At 59.6% G+C, this 16,330-nt stretch overlaps 1 protein-coding gene across 1 annotated transcript in view; it reads left to right on the top strand.

The window, feature by feature from the left end:
- The first annotated feature begins 6,107 nt into the window (after window positions 1-6,107).
- LOC128061319 (basic proline-rich protein-like) overlaps window positions 6,108-16,330 on the top strand; it is a 31,236-nt gene continuing 21,013 nt past the window's right edge. Inside the window, exons 1-5 of the mRNA XM_052653592.1 lie at window positions 6,108-6,112; window positions 9,796-9,898; window positions 10,286-10,337; window positions 10,541-11,908; window positions 12,394-12,565. Of these exons, the coding sequence (XP_052509552.1) occupies window positions 6,108-6,112; window positions 9,796-9,898; window positions 10,286-10,337; window positions 10,541-11,908; window positions 12,394-12,565 (1,700 nt within the window). The remainder of the gene's footprint in view (window positions 6,113-9,795; window positions 9,899-10,285; window positions 10,338-10,540; window positions 11,909-12,393; window positions 12,566-16,330) is intronic.

A 16,330-nucleotide genomic window follows, 5' to 3' on the forward strand; every position in this document is an offset into this window, starting at 1 on the left:
CCAGCACCCTGGGAGTAGGGACTTGTTCACCCTCAGAGTGAACCTGAAGCCAGAGATGCCGCCTGTGCTTGGGGTTGGTGGGAGCCTGCTTCTTCGTGCCTGTGAGCTCTGGTGACGGGGCAGAGGCGTTGATGAGATTTGGGGTGCTGTCCAGACGTGTGGCGTGTGACCCACTTGCTTTGCTAGCACACCCACCATAAAAAGGAACACGACCTTGGGGTGCCTGGACGGGGGTAAGCTTGTGCACAGTGTGGGTGCCTCCTGGAGGGCGTGAAGCCGGGCTTCTCTCCACCTCTGGTTGAACTCTCGTCGCAGGCCTCTGCCTCTCCTTTGTCTCGCTGTGATCCTGACGGATAGCCTGGCATTCTACTTGCACCCTCTTCCGGCTGGAGTCCGCCTTGGTTGGAGTTCACTGCCCGTGGGTGGTCCGGGCTGAGTCCTCTCTGGGCTTCCCAGCTTGTGACAGACTGGAATGGCTCACAGATAACCGTGTCCTGTAACAGGAGGCAGGTGCACAGCAAGGGTTTTCAGTTCGTGCCCGTCGCCGTTCAGTCACTGAGCCAGTCTGCGCTGGGCATCGGCCTCTGTTGGAATGGCCTTGCCTCGGTGTAAAGATGCAGACAGCACAGTCCCTTCCACTGGACTTGACCTGTTGGGGAGGGCACTGCGGGGCGGTGAGGAGCCCGGTGGCCCGCCCTGAGCAGCCAGGGGGACGGCTCCCGCCCTCCACCCTCCCGTCCAGCCCGTGGCTCCTGAGAGCCCCCCTGCTCCTCAGGGCAGTCCCTGAGAAGCTGCCTGGACAAGACCGCGTGTGAAGTCACACCACCATAAATCCAGTTCCAAAACACAGAGTCCATGTGTAATGTGTACATTTCACTTCCAAATTGATGTGTACCTTGCCGTGTTCGGAGACTGCTCGCGCAGGTGCTGCCCCTTCCTGCCAGCGGGGACGGGGCCTGCAGATGGTGGCCCAGCCCCCTCTTCTGTCTTCAGCTACTTGCACTAGGAGGAGGGGCAGCGCGGCGCTCTTATTCTCAGGACTCGCTGAGTTGGATGGAGGAATGGGATTGCGAGGTCGTGGGCCTGGTTCAGGTGAGTAGAGGCCAGAGGACTATTCTGTTTTCCTTGAACTGGAACACAGGGAAAAGTTAATGGCTTTTCTCAGGGAACATGGTTATTTGCTCTATGGAAAATAAACGCCCAAGACACCATCTCCCTGGAAGCAAATGTAGCTCCTACAAGCTGGATGCTGGGGACGCGGCGGGGGCTCAACCAGTGGCTCCTTTCTGCCCGTGACCCCAGCAGGAACACACACGGGAGGCCCCTCCTGCGCAGGCCGAGGACTGGGGGTCGGATAGTTTATCAGAAAGTCAGCGGGTGAAAAGGGACGCTTCCTGTTCCCTGAGTCCTGTGTTCATCCACTTAAGAGGCTAAAACTGAGGAGATGGCAGCCTGGGGGCGAGGGCTTTTCTCCACAGCGATCGCCACGCATCATCCATGATGCCCAGTGTGGGCTTCCAGTAAAACGGATGAAGAATTTAGCCATTATAGGAAGGAGTTTGGCTTTCAGAATTCAGACTCTTTTCCTGCAATCTTTTGTAAGTTTCGCCCATACTTATAAGCAGTTCTGTCTAGTTTTTATAAAAGCAACTCTTCACACTCAGTGGTTTATATTATCATAATGACGGACTTTCCTGGTGGTACAGTGGGTAAGAACCTGCCTGCCAGTGAGGGCACATGAGTTCAATCCCGGGTCTGGGAAGATTCCAGATGCCTCAGAGCAACTAAGGCTGTGCACCCAGAGCTGTGCACATGGCAAGAGCAGCGGCTGCGACGAGAGCCCCACGCGCCATAGCGAAGAGTAGCCCCCGCTGACTACAAGTAGGCAAAGTTGGAGTGCAGTAACCAGGGCCCAGCACGGCCAAAAATTCAAATTGTCTAAAAGTCATGACTACAGCTAGGAATAGGCGAGACCACAGAGGGCCAGCTGCAGTCCCAGAGAGTCCGGGCTGGGCGAGCCTGCGTGGCGAGCTGCGTGTCCTGCCCTGGTCCAGCCCTGGTGAGGCTGCAGGATCCCGGGACACTGCTTGGTGCCCTCTGGCTGGGGCCCACTGAGGCTTCTGTTCTCAGAGCGGGTGGTGAGCACCCGTCTCGAGTCAGAGAGCCAGCAGGTGGCAGCCCCAGGAACCCAGGGTGGGGTGAGCCTCCTGGGCCTGTGCCTGCTCTAAAAGTGAGAGCTCTGAGCACATGCCTAGGGCTGGGAGCCCACTGCGTCCCTCTGCCCCTGCCCCGACGCAGCAGCTGGGGTCGAGCAAGACGACCTCGCTCCCAGTATCGATGGGACATGAGCCCTGTGGCCCTGGTGATGCGGGGCTCCCGGTTCGCCACGAAGCCCCCTTCTCCCTGTGGATAGCAAGGACAGAAGCAGCAGCGTGTCTGTGACTGCTGGACTTAACCACACGCCTCTGTGGGTGCCGGCGAGGCCAGGGTCTGCTGGGCACAGACCTCCCAGCCTTGTCACGCTCGAGACGGTCCAGTTGAGCTTTCAGTGGACATGGCTGCCTGGCCTGTTTCCTGAGCTCTAAATTTCCACCCCCCCCCCACCCCCACCTTCCAAGAAACTTGAAGGAGCAGGAATGAGCAACACTGAGGGTTTTGCTGCATCAAGGCGGAGCAGGGTCCAGAGAGCAAAGCGGAGGCCGCTGAGCAGGAACGAGAAGGCGTTTCTGGGGACCGAGTGCACGGCCAGCAAGGCCCTGGCTGCTGCCCGAAGTGCCCAACCCCGCACCGCCTGCTCCTGGTGCTGGCGGAGGTTTCCCTGGTTGGATTGGCCGGGAGAGAGAGAAATAGGGACTTAGTCAGTCTTTGGGATTCTTTGATGTTACCGAGGCTCCCACACATGCTTCCCCAGCTTCAGTCTCTGGAAGATGGGAAGAGTGGGATTAGGGACCAAGGCCTTCAGTGCAAGGAGCACCATTTACCCGGCAGAGGTCTGCAATGTGCTGACGGTGACCCTCCCCGCAGCTTCCTTCCCACGGAGCCCCCCTAGACTGTCCCCTGGAAGTAGCATCGGGGTGTTCCCTGCTCGGCAGCCAGACCCAAGCCCGTGTCCTGGAGACAGCCAGACCGTCCCGCTGTGCTGGGGCCTGCACGGCACTGAGAGCTCCACAGCCCCCGGGTGCCGTTCCTAGGGCTCCTCTGACCCAAGGAGCTGTTTCTCTGTGGGTGTGGGGCCTTCACCCTTAGCTTCAGAGCCTGAAACTGGAAGCAGGTGGGTATTAGTCAAGGGGGATCCTCCAGGTTCCTGTGAAGGCTGTGCCCCCAGCCTGGCTTTGTCCCGGGTGACAGCAGCTGAAGTCGCTGAAGACACCCTCAGGAGGAGCCTGCAGGGCTGTTGGGGGGCGGCAGGGGGCTGGCGCTGGGCCACGTTCCTGCCAGGTCCCTGAGCGCCTGCAGCCTGGGGCCCCTTAGGGATTCCGCTCTGTTCAGGGGAGACTCAGACGTGGACTTGAGATGGGGCCCTCAGGCCTTCTGCCCGAGCTGCCGGTGGCCCTGGTTCTGGGCTCCACGCAAGGTTAGTAGATTTGGGGTGTACAGAACTTGGACGCAGTCCCCAAGAAGCTGAGTCCAGGGCAGAGGGGCCTGTGGAAACAGGTCTCTGGGACTTTTTGGTCTTGGCTTCACAACTGGTGGAGTCAGGAGAGCCGCCCTTGGGTTCTGTCACCCCACACTGACTGTGACTGTGCTGAGGGGGAGGCTGGGCCCACTCACCTCCCCCAGTCCCACCCAGCCCCCACCTCAGAGCCCTGACTGCAAGCTGTTCTGGGGCAGGCTCCTCTAGCAGGGACAGGCCTTGCCTCCGAGGGGGACCCTTGGGTACAGACTCTGCGGTGAGTGGAGGAGACATCTTCAAGGACCCCCAGTGTGACCAGGAGATGTATGTGTGTGGTGGGGGCAAGCAATGATAAGAAACAAGCCAACGCAGTCCTTAATACGTGGTGGGTGCTCTCTGAAAGCTGAGCCTGAATTCACCCCCTCTCCACAGCCTCCTGCGCAGCCAGCACCCCCGTCGTCTCCCAGATGACACGCAGCCGCTAGGACTGCAGGCTCTCCAGCCAGTGCCAGGGGGCCAGACAGGGCTCACGCCCACAGTCTGGGCCCTACACTCAAGGCGACAGGCCTCTGTGTGCCCTTGAGCCTCGCCTTCGCGGGCTGTGGCTCCCCAAGGCAACGAAGAACTCCTGAACCCTCCCCGACCAACTCCTGAAGCCCTCAGAGGCTGTGGGTTTTCTCCCACCACCAGCGCAGTGCAGCTTACGGAAGCCTTAGGAACTGGCGGGACGCTGTTTTTCTCCTGAACTGGTTTGCTTAGTGCAGGCAGGCGGGAAATGCACTTCAGCTGTCTTATTAAGCTCCGGTATCTGCGGCTTCAGGGTGCAGGGACCCTGCTGATGGGGGCCACCTCCCCCGTGGCACTCTGCCCTCACCCTGCACCTCCTCCCATGGTTGGCAAAGGCACGTCACTTGGCACAGGCCAGGCATATCCATTGAGATCCTGGCAAGTGACCAGGAGAAAACAAGACCTTTAGTGACGGGAGGGCGGCACGTCCAGGTGACAGGCCCGGGCTGAAGCAAGGCTCTGTGGTGGTCGTCTTCTCTGGACAGAAGCCCCATCGATGCCCACAACCCAGAAGAAAAGACCCAGTTTGCCATGCCACTCACAGACCTAGCTGCACACACACAGCAATATTTCGGACCAGAGGCAAAGCAGACACGCCAAGCCCTGCTCCAGAGACGAGGCTTAGGCTCAGGTCCTCTCCTTCCTGAATCTTGCTGTGGGTGGGCCACAGGCTGAGTGAGGAAGCTTCCAGGCTCACTGTGTGTCCTTGGGAACATCTGTCTGCCTCTCTGGGGCATATGAGGACAGCCGTCATGAAACTTGCTGGCCAGAGGTAGCAGTGACAAGCCCCGGCTCCAGCGCAGCCCTCTGCGGGTGCCCCCCCACCCCCCGCACAGTCCCATGAAGTGAGCTCACCGCTTAGTACCCAAGCCTGTGGGCGGTGAGCTGAGCCCAGGCTGAGATTGAACCCAGGCAGCTGGGCACCAGAAGCCACAAGGGCCAGTTCCACCTGCAGGCCCCCTTGGGCAGTCAGCAGGGGAGGGGGCCAGTGTGGGCCTCCAACCACCTGACGTGAGTGGGTTGACCGGGCTCCTGTGTGTAGACGCCCTCAGCGGCCTCTGCTCACTGGTGAAGAGAACCTGAATGACCTGTCTGAGCCCACCTACCTTGGCCGAGCCCTTGCCCCTGACCTTGCGTGACTCCCCCACCCCGGCACAGTGGCCCCCGCGCAGGGATCTTCCTGTTGCTGAAGCCTCGTGGCCGCCTGTTGTCAAGACCCTTCCCAGGGTTCCCGCAGCCCCCGCCCCAAGCCGCAGCGCCTCAGCAGGTGCTGAGGTCTCCGTTCGACGGAGACACGACACCCTGCTGCCACCCTGACCTGCTGCTGCCATCTGGAGGCTCCAGGAGGCCACCTGGGTCAGTCACTGCAGGACTGCTGCCACCCCACCCCCCCCGGGGAGTCAGGGGTCTCAGGTGCCACAAGCCGCGGGGGGTGTGCCAGTGCCAGCCTTGGCGCTCCCAGCCCCCGGCAGGTGCCAGACAGCATCTCCACTGGGGGACGGGGTGAGGGCACGCGGGTGAGGCTGCAGTCAAGGGTGTCTGGCTTGCTGCAGACGTGCAGAGGCCCAGGGAAGGGCGGCGGGGCAGCCTGGGACACCCCGGCCGGCCGAGCGTCTGTCGAGGCCTCTTCCCCCGCAATGGCCTCTGCACTGCGGGGCCGCTCTGAGACTCAGCCTCGACACACGGACACTTCATGGACTTGGAGATGTAAAGGGCCTCAGTGGTTTGCTTCTCACCCCCCTCGATGGTGGGTGTCCTGCGTCCTGAGAGCTGTGCTTGCCCTTGGGAAAGAAGAGTTCGCCTGGTGGGGCTCCCAGCTCGGAGCACTCAGCAGCACACAGCCCCTTCCGTGCATTTCTGGATTCAGGGAAGACGGGGGCTGTCTGGGGAAGGAGCGGGGTAGCTCAGGAGAAGCTGCTCCTCGACCATGGCGTAGGGGCCTCCGCTCAGAGGCATGCATTTACCTGGGACACCAGACTGGCGGGTACTTTGCTGACGAAGGAGGAATATAAAGATAAAACAGCGTGTTTATTACTATTATTCCCTTTGAAAAGAAAAATCATGTTTGCTTCCAGAAAAGTCAGATCAAAGAATGTAAAAAGAGGAAGTCCCCATGATATTCACGAGGTCCTGTGATCTGATCAAATCTGAGATCATCTTTGGGATTTGTTTCACTTCCTCTCTATGCCAGGTATGGTCCTGAGAATCTTAAGATGTGACTTTTCTAGCAGTATAAAATTAGAGAGAAGTCCTTCTCAACCCTCCCTGTTTTGTGGTATTTGAGTTTTATTGGACTCAGTTGTTAAAACTTAATTGTTTTCGTTCATTGCATGGGGAATAAATAGTCCAGTCACTCAGTCGTCTCTGACTGTTTTGCGACCCCATGGACTGCAGCACGCCAGGCCTCCCTGTCCATCACCAACTCCTGGAGCTTGCTCAAACTCATGTCCATCGAGTCGGTGATGCCATGCAACCATCTCATCCTCTGTCGTCCTCTTCTCCTCCTGCCTTCAATCTTTCCCAGCATCAAGGTCTTTTCCAATCAGTCAGTTCTTCGCAACCAGGGGGCCAAAGTATTGGAGTTTCAGCTTCAGCATCAGTCCTTCCAATGAGTATTCAGGGTTGATTTCCTTTAGGATGGACTGGTTGGATCTCCTTGCAGTCCAATGGACTCTCAAGAGTCTTCTCCAACACCATTCTTTGGCATTGCTTTTCTTTGGGATTGGAATGAAAAGTGACCTTTTCCAATCCTGTGGCCACTGCTGAGTTTTCCATATTTGCTGGAATATTGAGTGCAGCACTTTAACAGCATCATCTTTTAGGATTTGAAAGAGCTCTGCTGGAATTCCATCACCTCCAATAGGTTTGTTCCTAGTGATACTTCCTAAGGCCCACTTAACTTCACAGTAAAGGATTTCTAGCTCTAGGTAAGTGATCACACCATAGTGGTTATCTGGGTCATGAAGATCTTTTTTTATATATTCTTCTGTGTATTCTTGCCACCCCCTCTTAATATCTTCTGCTTCTGTTAAGTCCATACCGTTTCTGTCCTTTATTGTGCCCATCTTTGCATGAAATGTTCCCTTGGTATCTCTAATTTTTTTGAAGAGATCTCTAGTCTTTCCCATTCTATTGTTTTCCTCTATTTCTTTGCACTGATCACTGAGGAAGGCTTTCTTATCTCTCCTTGCTATTCTTTGGAACTCTGCATTCAGATGGGTATATCATTCCTTTTCTCCTTTGCCTTTTGCTTTCTTCTCAGCTATTTGTAAGGCTTCCTCAGACAAGCATTTTACCTTTTTGCATTTCTTCTTGTGGGGGATGGTTTTGATTACCACCTCCTGTATAATGTTACAAACCTCTGTCCATGGTTCTTCAGGCACTCTATCTATCAGATCTAACCCCTTTAATCTATTTCTCACTTCCACTGCATAATCATAAGGGATTTGATTTAGGTCAAGCCTGAATGGTCTAGTGGTTTTCCCTACTTATTTCAATTTAAGTCTGAATTTGGCAATAAGGAGTTCATGATCTGAGCCACAGTCAGCTCCTGGTCTTGTTTTCGCTGACTGTATAGACCTTTTCCATCTTCAGCTGCAAAGAATATAATCAATCTGATTTGGTATTGACCATCTGGTGATGTCCATGTGTAGAGTCATCTCTTGTGTTTGTTCATCACACGTGGAATAAATAATTATAGTTCACTTAGCTAGCTTCCTGGAGGAGTTGGCCTTCACTGACTGTTTAGAGACCTTTTTTTTAAAATTAAAATTTAAGATATTATGCGAATTGTGTGATACTTAACTTTATCCATGTTTCATTTTTTGGTTCCATCTAATGAGTTAATGTCTTTGGTATTAAAAGCATTTTTATGCAATAGCTAAGAAATTAAGTGGAGTTGAGTATGAAATATATTAGTGTAAGTAAAATTAAAATACCTCTAAACTTGGTGTGTCTACAAATCAAGTCAGATAAAGGTCACTAAGACCTGAGTGGCAGGAATTGCACAGAAGTTTTAAAACCCTTTGCTCTCTTACAAACAGGGAGGCAGGTGCCTCAGTGGAAGCTTCACCAAGGTTTGTTGAATTGTCAGAAGTGATGCAAACTGCTCCAGAGACTGACAGGGTGTATGGGGCGTGGGGGGTGCAGCTTTGGGGGCATGTTTGTGTTGGGAGGGGTGTGAGGAGAAAGCAGGAGCTGGGAGCTGCTGAGGCCTGCGAAATGATGGCTGGCTCGCCCCGCTGGCTCTGCTCTGTCTGCTCGAACGACAACAGCAGAGCTTTGGAAGATTCTTGAGGCAGAGACATCCCCAGAACACAGTGGGGGTGCAATCCAAGTGCCAGCAGACCTGTGAGAGATGGAGATGGGCACAAGCAGGATTATTTAAGCAGCTGAGTTGGCCAGTAGGTGGGTGAGGGTGCAGGGGGTCTGGGTCCCCAGGGAGAGCAGTGATGGGGGAGATGCCACCTCCCTCTGGCCTGCCTCCGGCTTGAGACAACTGGAAATGAAACAGTAGGAAGCTCTGTTCAGCAGAAAGTGGTGAAGCCGGGTCACCAGGGGATTGTAGGCTCGTTCTCCCTGGAGAACCCTCCAAATTAGGCAGCCCTCTCCTACCTTCATGGGCTCAAATGGTATTGCACAGAGACAGAGCGAAAGCCTTGATGGCCTAGTTGAGCAGCAGTTCAGCGTCTAGGGTTGACCACAGGCTCTTCCTTCAAAGGACGAATAGCTGGAAAGCAAAGTAGTAACGCGGGTGGGTGGTGGGCGTCCCTCCCACCCTTCTCTCAGCTCCAGAGCCTGGGGAATGGGTGCCAGGGGTGCTGAGCTCCCAATCAGGCTTGTAGCTGACACTATTGGTCCTGATGGATTAATGTGGAGGCCGTGGCCAGGAACATCGCATTTTTCATTAAACCAAACTGACTACAGCTTAGCCTCTACATAGTCTAGGAGGCAGGCCAGCCCCCTCTGCCTCTGGGCTCTGGGCTCTGGGCTCATTCAGGAGGAGCCCTGACTGCAGCTGGCACAGGTTTTGACTGGAGTGGCAGGCAGGGAGGCAGCCCAGCCGGCTTGGCTGGGTTCTGTGCCAGGAGACTGCAGCCCTCTCTCCCGCCTGCATCCTGCCGATGCGTCACCAGCTGGGGACCAGGAAGGACAACTCAGGCCCTCCAGCGAGGCAGCAGGTCCTAGGATGCTGGCCAGGGTGGGCAGCCTGAAGGTGTCAGCTCAGATGCCTCTCGTGGTCTGGATTCAGATTCCACTGCCCCTTGCCCTGTGCGTGGGGGTGACCTCCAGGCCTCGGGCAGGCACAGCTTCAGTCTCATCAAGGACCCCGCAGGCCTTCCATGCCCTTGAGGCAAGCTGGCTGCGACGGCCTCCATGAGTGATAGGGAAAAGCCCAGCTCCTCTCCCTGCCCTCCTCCCTCAAAACTTACTTTCATTTTCTCCCGCCCCCGCCGCCCCTCCCCGCCGCCACCTCCCCCCCGCGCCCCCCCTCCCCCTCCCCCCGCCCCCGGGCCGCTCGGTATTCGCCTTCACTCAGGAAGTGTTACTGAGAACTGAGGTCAGGTCAGGCGCATTCTGGCGGGAACCTCTCGGGGCATCTCTGGGAGAGGCAGATACTGCCCTCTGGTGATCAGGTTGACTCCAGGAGACCTCGTGAAGATTGAGAAGCTCCAGACGCTGCAGGAGTTCCAGATGCGGAAGGGAGAGCAGCACCTGGTGCTTACCCCCCGGCCCCTTCCATGAATGTCTGCAGCTACTTAGCCATAGGACCATTTCGGGGCTGTTTGCTCCCTGCAAACCACTCCAAACCCACCTCCGCTCTGAGGCCAGCCCGTGTGGAAAGCCCTGTCCTGTGATAACTGGTCCTCCTCTGCTCTCTTCTCCCCCACCCACGCTGTTCTCTGAGCCGCTCCAGGCACCTTTAACACCTCCCAAGGGTCCTTCTCTTCCTCACCAAACCTCGAGGCTCAGAAACCCCTCCCTCCAGGTGACAACTGCAGGTAGAGGTGACCTTCCAAGGAGGAGGACGGCGAGGAGAGGGGCTCAGAGACCCCAAACGGCTACCAGGGCTCCTGCGGCCCGTGATGGCGCCTCGAACTGCAGTGGATTTGGGACATTGAGGGGGAGCTGGCACGAGAGAGACAGCCCCTCTCGGGTGAGGACCGCGAGGCCCGGCTCCCGGTCCGACCCTTCCTGACCTTGAGCAGGAGTCCGGGGTGGGCTCTGAGAGCCCAGAGATGCTGCGCGTAGGGCACCCGGGTCTGCCCCGCCCCGCCCCGCCCCGCCCCGCCCCGCCCCGCCCCGCCCCTCCTTCCGCCCCGCCCCTCCCCCTTCCCGGACTCCGCCCCCTTCTGGCAGGTTCCCACCTCCAGCCGGTCTCCGCCCCCCGTGGGCCCCGCCCCCACTTCCTCCCGCCCCTCCGGGCCCCGCCCCCTCCCCGGACTCCGCCCCTTCTTGACAGGTTGCCACCTCCTGCCAGGCTCTGCCCTTCCCCGACCCTCCGGGCCCCGCCCTCTTGGCTCCGCCCCTCCTTCGGGCCCCGCTCCCGCCCCGCCCCCGCCCCGCCTCCACCGCCTCCTGGCACTGCAGCGCGGGTCGTGCGCCTCCCTGCCTCCTGCCGGTCTCCTCCCGGCCCCGCCCTCATTCGGGCCCCACCCACGGCTCCTCCTCCGGCCCCGCCCAGGGCTCGCCCCTACCCGCTCCCCGCACTGCAGCGCGCCCCGCGGATGGGAACGTCCCTCGCCTCCTGCCGGTCTCCGCCCGGCCCCGCCCTCCTCCGGGCCCCGCCCTCCTCCGGGCCTCGCCCCAACCCCCGGCCCCGCCTCGCGCCCCCATCTGGGCCCCGCCCTCGGCCCCGCCCCTCCTCCGGGCTCCTCCCCCTTCCTCCCGCCCTTCCACCGGGCCCCGCCCCCGTCCCCACACCCTCCCGCACTGCAGCTCGCTTGGTGGCTCGCGCGTCTCCTGCCTCCTGCGGGTCTCCGCCCCGGCTCCGCCCCATTTCCTCCGGGCCCCGCCCCGGCCCCGCCCCCATCACCTCCCTGCACTGCAGCGCGCTCCACGGGTCGCGCGCCTCCCTCGCCGCGGCGCAGGCTGCAAGCTCAGCAAGTCTTGCGGCAAAGACACTCCGGCCGAGTTGGGGCCGGGGCTCCGCGGGACTCCGGGCCGAGCGGACGCCCTCTCGGCCGTCGCCGGCAGCCCGCCGGCCCTCACTTCGGGGACGCGGGTCCCTGCTGGCTGGCTACCTCGGTGAGTCGTACCGCCGCGGTGAGGGGCGCCGACCGCCTCCTCAGAAGTTTCTACTCCTCACCGAGGGGCCGCGGGTGGGGTCCGCTCCCGGGGGCGGGCGGTCGCGGAGCTTTGAGCCCGAGGGGCCCGGGCGCCCGCACCGTCCTTTGGGGGAGTTTGCGCGCGTCCAGATGAGGCGTCTGGGGAGCCGGACCCGAGCGGCGCGGAGCCGCTGCTCTGCGGATTTGGGGCGGGAAGAGGGGGCAGTTTCCACCCTGGCTCCCCCGGGACGAGCTGCGGAGCAGAGGGCCGGGCCCACTCCGCTGCGCCCCCGGGCTCTGAGCCCCCGACCCTCTTTCCCGCGCCTCGGAGACGTCCCCACTCCCGTCTCGCTCCAGCCGAGGTTCTCCTTGTCCACACCTCAAGCTTCGGGGACCCCCGGCCCCGCCGTCGTGGGGGGAAGCAGGGAGGATCCTGAGCTCCAGGAGGTAGAGACCCTCGGTCGGGGAGCCGGCGCGGATGCAAACCACAGGGGTGGTCTGCGATCGAGGGTCCGGAGGAGCTGGGGCAGGGATGCAGGGGATGCAGGCACCCCTCACCTGTTCCAAATCTCATGACTCAGCAGACCTAGGACGTCCCGTCGCGCTGCAGCCCTCCCCCGCGCTGGGCAGCACTCCTGCCACCAGGCAGCTCTCCCCAACTGGACAGCCCAGCCCTCCTCCCAGCTGGGTACCCAGGCCCAGGAAGCACAGACAGCCCCTCCCTCTCTCTGGACCCCTATCGTTTACCCCCACCTCCGCCTCTGTTCCTGCCCCAAATCTGGGCACAGAGTGGTTATTTTTTAACTCCAGACACATGGCTTATCCCTTCTCCTTCCCTGTTTTCATCCCCACACTCCACAGGTGCAGCCAGGACACCCCCGGCCCATGGTGTGGGGTCACCAAAGCCTGGTCTCTCCCTCTGCAGCATGCCCCCTCCCCCGTCAGGGAGAGGAGAGTGGCTTTCCCCGGTGGTGGCAGAGAGACAGGAGCGCAAGGGCAAGGAGGCGCTGACCCAGGGCGGGGGCACTGCAATGAGGAGAGAGGGCTCCCCGCCTGGAGTGGGCTGGGCTGGGGGACAGGAGGACCTTAGGATCCGGGGACACCCAGAGAGAGGAAGGTGAGCTAGGGTCTGACAGGGAGCTGGAGGGCGCCCTCCCCGGCCCCACTGGCCCCCTGAGGGGAGGCTCCATGTGTAACAGCGTGTCCTCAGTCCATGGAGCCGGCCCCCGGGAACCTGGGTACTTCATCAGAGGGTGTGACCGTTAAGAGCAGGGCCCCTTTAACCCTCCCAAGTCATCTCCCCCTGCTTAGGGCCGCGTCCAACCTCCAGGCTGCGTCTCTGTTACCCCTAGAAAAGCCAGAGGGAAGAGCCATGCCCAGGGCCCCTAAGGGCCAGCCCGGGGGCCAGTGGGAGAGGCAGGGCAGCTCTGATGCAGTGGGACGTGCCTGGTGCCCTGGTGAGCCGCGGCCTGGCAGGCCCTGCAAGCTGCAGCATGGGTCTGGGCTCCCAGGTGAGTCAGCACCAGGGGTCCTGGCCAGGCACGCTGCAGCCACCCAGGGAGCTCGGCCCGGGCCCCTGCTTTCCACGACCCTGGGGCGTGACCAGAGCTGCGGGGTCCTCTCCCTGGGCTTCTCTCCTCCGGGGACCAGTCTCTGCCAGGTTGGCTCTCAGGCAGATGCCCCAGAGGGCTTAGCTTTTTCTGGACACCTCTTGGGCTTAAGGTTCACAAGCTCCCCTTTTCCAAGGAGCTGGGAGCTTCTGGAAAACTGAAGCAGGGGAAAGAGATAAGTGTTCCGTGTCTAGCCTCACATGGACCTACCTGGTCCCCATCCCCAGGAGGAGGAGCCTGACTACTCTGCCGAGAGTTTCGTCCAGCAGTCCAGGGCTTTTTTTAAGGCAACAGCTTTTAGGTTGGGTGGGGGGGGGGCGGATTATGCAAATGCAACTTTCAGTGTTTCAGCTTCAGGGCCTGCTGCCCACACACAGATCAAGACCAGGGAGGAGAAAGGTGCTGGTGTTTCCCCACAGAAGCGCTTGTGGCTGGCTCCATCTCCTGACTGCTGCTGGGTTTATCCCCGGGCACAGCGCATACCTCGTTGCACACCTGCAGGGGCAGGGAGACCCTTTCTGGAGCTGGGGCCAGACTCTCTGACCTTACACTGTGGCCTTCCGCCCTCGGGCGGCTTCAGGCAGATGCCACAGGGCTGTCCCTGGTGTGGCACAGACCTGCAGAAGCCCCTTCCCTGCCCTCTCCAAGCCGGTACTCCCCACCCCAGGCCAGTCTGGCCTCTCGTGTCCCTTCAGTCTCTCCCCAGGCTCTGACGTCTCTCAGCTGGGACCCCTCAGAGAGCAGGTGGAGGGAGGTGGGGGGGATGGTTAGGATGGTGGGAAGGAGGCTGGGGCTCTGGGGCTGGGAGAGTGGCTTGTTGACGCCTCCCTGAGCAGAATGTCCTCATGGGTGGTCGAAGGCTGTGGGAGAGGAGGAGCCGTTTCCCCTGGCGCTGCAGCTGGGTCGTTGGACTTGGTTTGTTGAACGGTCCCGACGTTGGGTTCAGCTGCAGCTGGGCTTGCTTTTCATGAGCCGGACAACTCTGGGGTCAGGGTGATGTGGATATGCTTTCCAAACTGAATCAGCAGCCACAGGGAACAGTCGTGGGTGTCTGCTCGGTACAGGGGGGTGTTAACGTAAGCAGTAGGCATGCATGCATGCAAGTCACTACAGTCGTATTTGACTCTTTGCGACCCTCTGGACTTGCAGCCTGCCAGGCTCCCCTGTGCATGGGATTCTCCAGACAAGAATACTGGGGAAGGTTGCCACGTCCTCCTCCAGGGGATCTTCTTGATCCAGGGATTGAACTCTACTCTCTTATGTGTCCTGCATTGTCAGGCATGTTCTTTACCATTAGCGCCACCTGGGAAGCACAGAGGCTGGGAGCCCTACAGGCCTGGGTTCAAACCTCCAGGCCACGAATTACAGAGCATGACTATTAATTCAGCCAGTGCTTATTGGCGAGGCCTGCACTGTGCCCGGCTCTGCTCCACTCACTGTGGACACTGGTGTGAACACAGCACACAGTCCCGGCCAGTTTGGACTTTGTGTTCCAGGGGCCAAGGCACGTTACTCAGCCTCTCCACGCAGCAGTTTCTATGTCATTCCGCCTTTAGTTTTTGAGTCTGTTGTGTGCTTGGTGCTGGCAGCGAAACACACCGGGTCGCTGCCTTCACGGCACTTACAGTCCAGTGAGTGACTCAGTTAGACAGATAAGTTCATAGATGATGAACCACAACCACGACAGGTGTTAGGCGAGCACGCAGGTTGCTTGGAGAGCATATAATGGGGTGACCCGACCCACTCTGGTGGGTCTCATCTGTAAAACAGAGCTAATGACACTTGGCTGCACGGTAAGTAAGCTCTCAGCAAGTGGTGATGGTTAACAAGTCCCACCGGACAGGTAGAATTCTGAATTCCCTACATGAACCGTCATCGTGCAGTCCGGGGAGCTGGGGTCTGGCCCGCATCCCCCAAGCTCCTTGGGGAAGAGTCTCGTCGCAGATATCGGTCTGAGGCACTCAGGCCGACCGTGGGCGACTCAGTCAAACTTTGCTCAGTCTCCCTGTCTGCTGAATGGAGATAAAGCTCACGTGGGTGACACCGGCTCGGGGAGGATTGAACGAGCTCATTCCTGTTGTGTGTTTGGAACAGTGCAGAGCGTGGCGGATGCCAGCTCAGCGCCTTGGCATTACCAGGATGCTTCTGCACACGGACCAGACTCTTTCTGGGTTCTCCAACTGAGGGGAGCCCTTCCCCCACCCTCACCCCCAGCTGTTTTTCTTTTTCAAAACTCAAGAGAAGGACTGGCGGCTGTCACTTCCTCAGAGGCCACTCCAGTGTCTCACCTCTCCGGCTTTCAGCCTTCCCAGCCGTGTCTCACCAGAACTTAATTTCTGGGAAGGGTTTGTCCCAGAATCCTTGATTTTCACCCCTGCAGTGATGGTTCAGGGAGTGGCCAGAGTGATGGGTAAACTTGGATCCTTGGCCAGTGACTGAGAATCTGGACAGCCGGGGGAGCCCCTGGCCGCCGACCCATCCTCTGAAGACGTCTGAGCTTCAGCCAGGTGTCCAAAGTTACCCACCAAGAAGGACCCCCAAGTACAAGGGCCACAGAGTGGTCCCGAAGCTCCCTCCTTGGAGCACCTCCAGTGTTGGCCACCTGTCTGGCCCGGAGACCATCTGACCAGACACCAGGCAGGGGCCAGCCCTGGCTGCTTAGGGAAGTGGGGCATCAGTTGCTCGGGTCAGTATAATGGCCACTGAACCTCAGGGGTTTTGTGTCACCAGGCAGCCCCAGACTGGGGGTTCAGCTGCAGTTGTAAAGTCAGGACAGGTCGTCTCTGGCTGCTGGCCGGGCCTTGGAGCTCAGCGTTCCCTGCGGGGGACACGGAGCCGGGTCCCCCCCCCCCCCCCCCGCTGCTTCAGGTTCCCCCTCCCTGAGCGCGCCCCCACGATGAACAGCCTGCAGCTCCATCCCTGCGACCCTCAGGGCAGCCTTCGCAGCCTTTGCTGCCCCGTTTCACAGTGAGAGGACACAGACTCCCAGACAAGTTCCGTGACTCACTCTGGATCTCAGAGCACCTGCTTGGGGCAGGGGGCAGCTCTGGACCCTCCCGGCCGCGGCAGCTGATCGCTCAGAACGTTCCTCCCATCAGCTGCCCCTCCCCACCTTCCCGCCACTCCACCTGCCCGGGCCCTCAGGGAGAAGGGAATGGGCATCAGAGGCCTGATGGAACTGCTGTGGTTGAGTCAGCCTCCTCCCCTGCTACGGGGTTTCGTGGGACTGGCTGTGGGGCTTTGGCGGCCTCAGGAGCACCTGAGCTGAAGGG

The sequence above is a fragment of the Budorcas taxicolor genome, chromosome 16, assembly GCF_023091745.1.
Source record: "Budorcas taxicolor isolate Tak-1 chromosome 16, Takin1.1, whole genome shotgun sequence".
NCBI lineage: Eukaryota > Metazoa > Chordata > Mammalia > Artiodactyla > Bovidae > Budorcas > Budorcas taxicolor.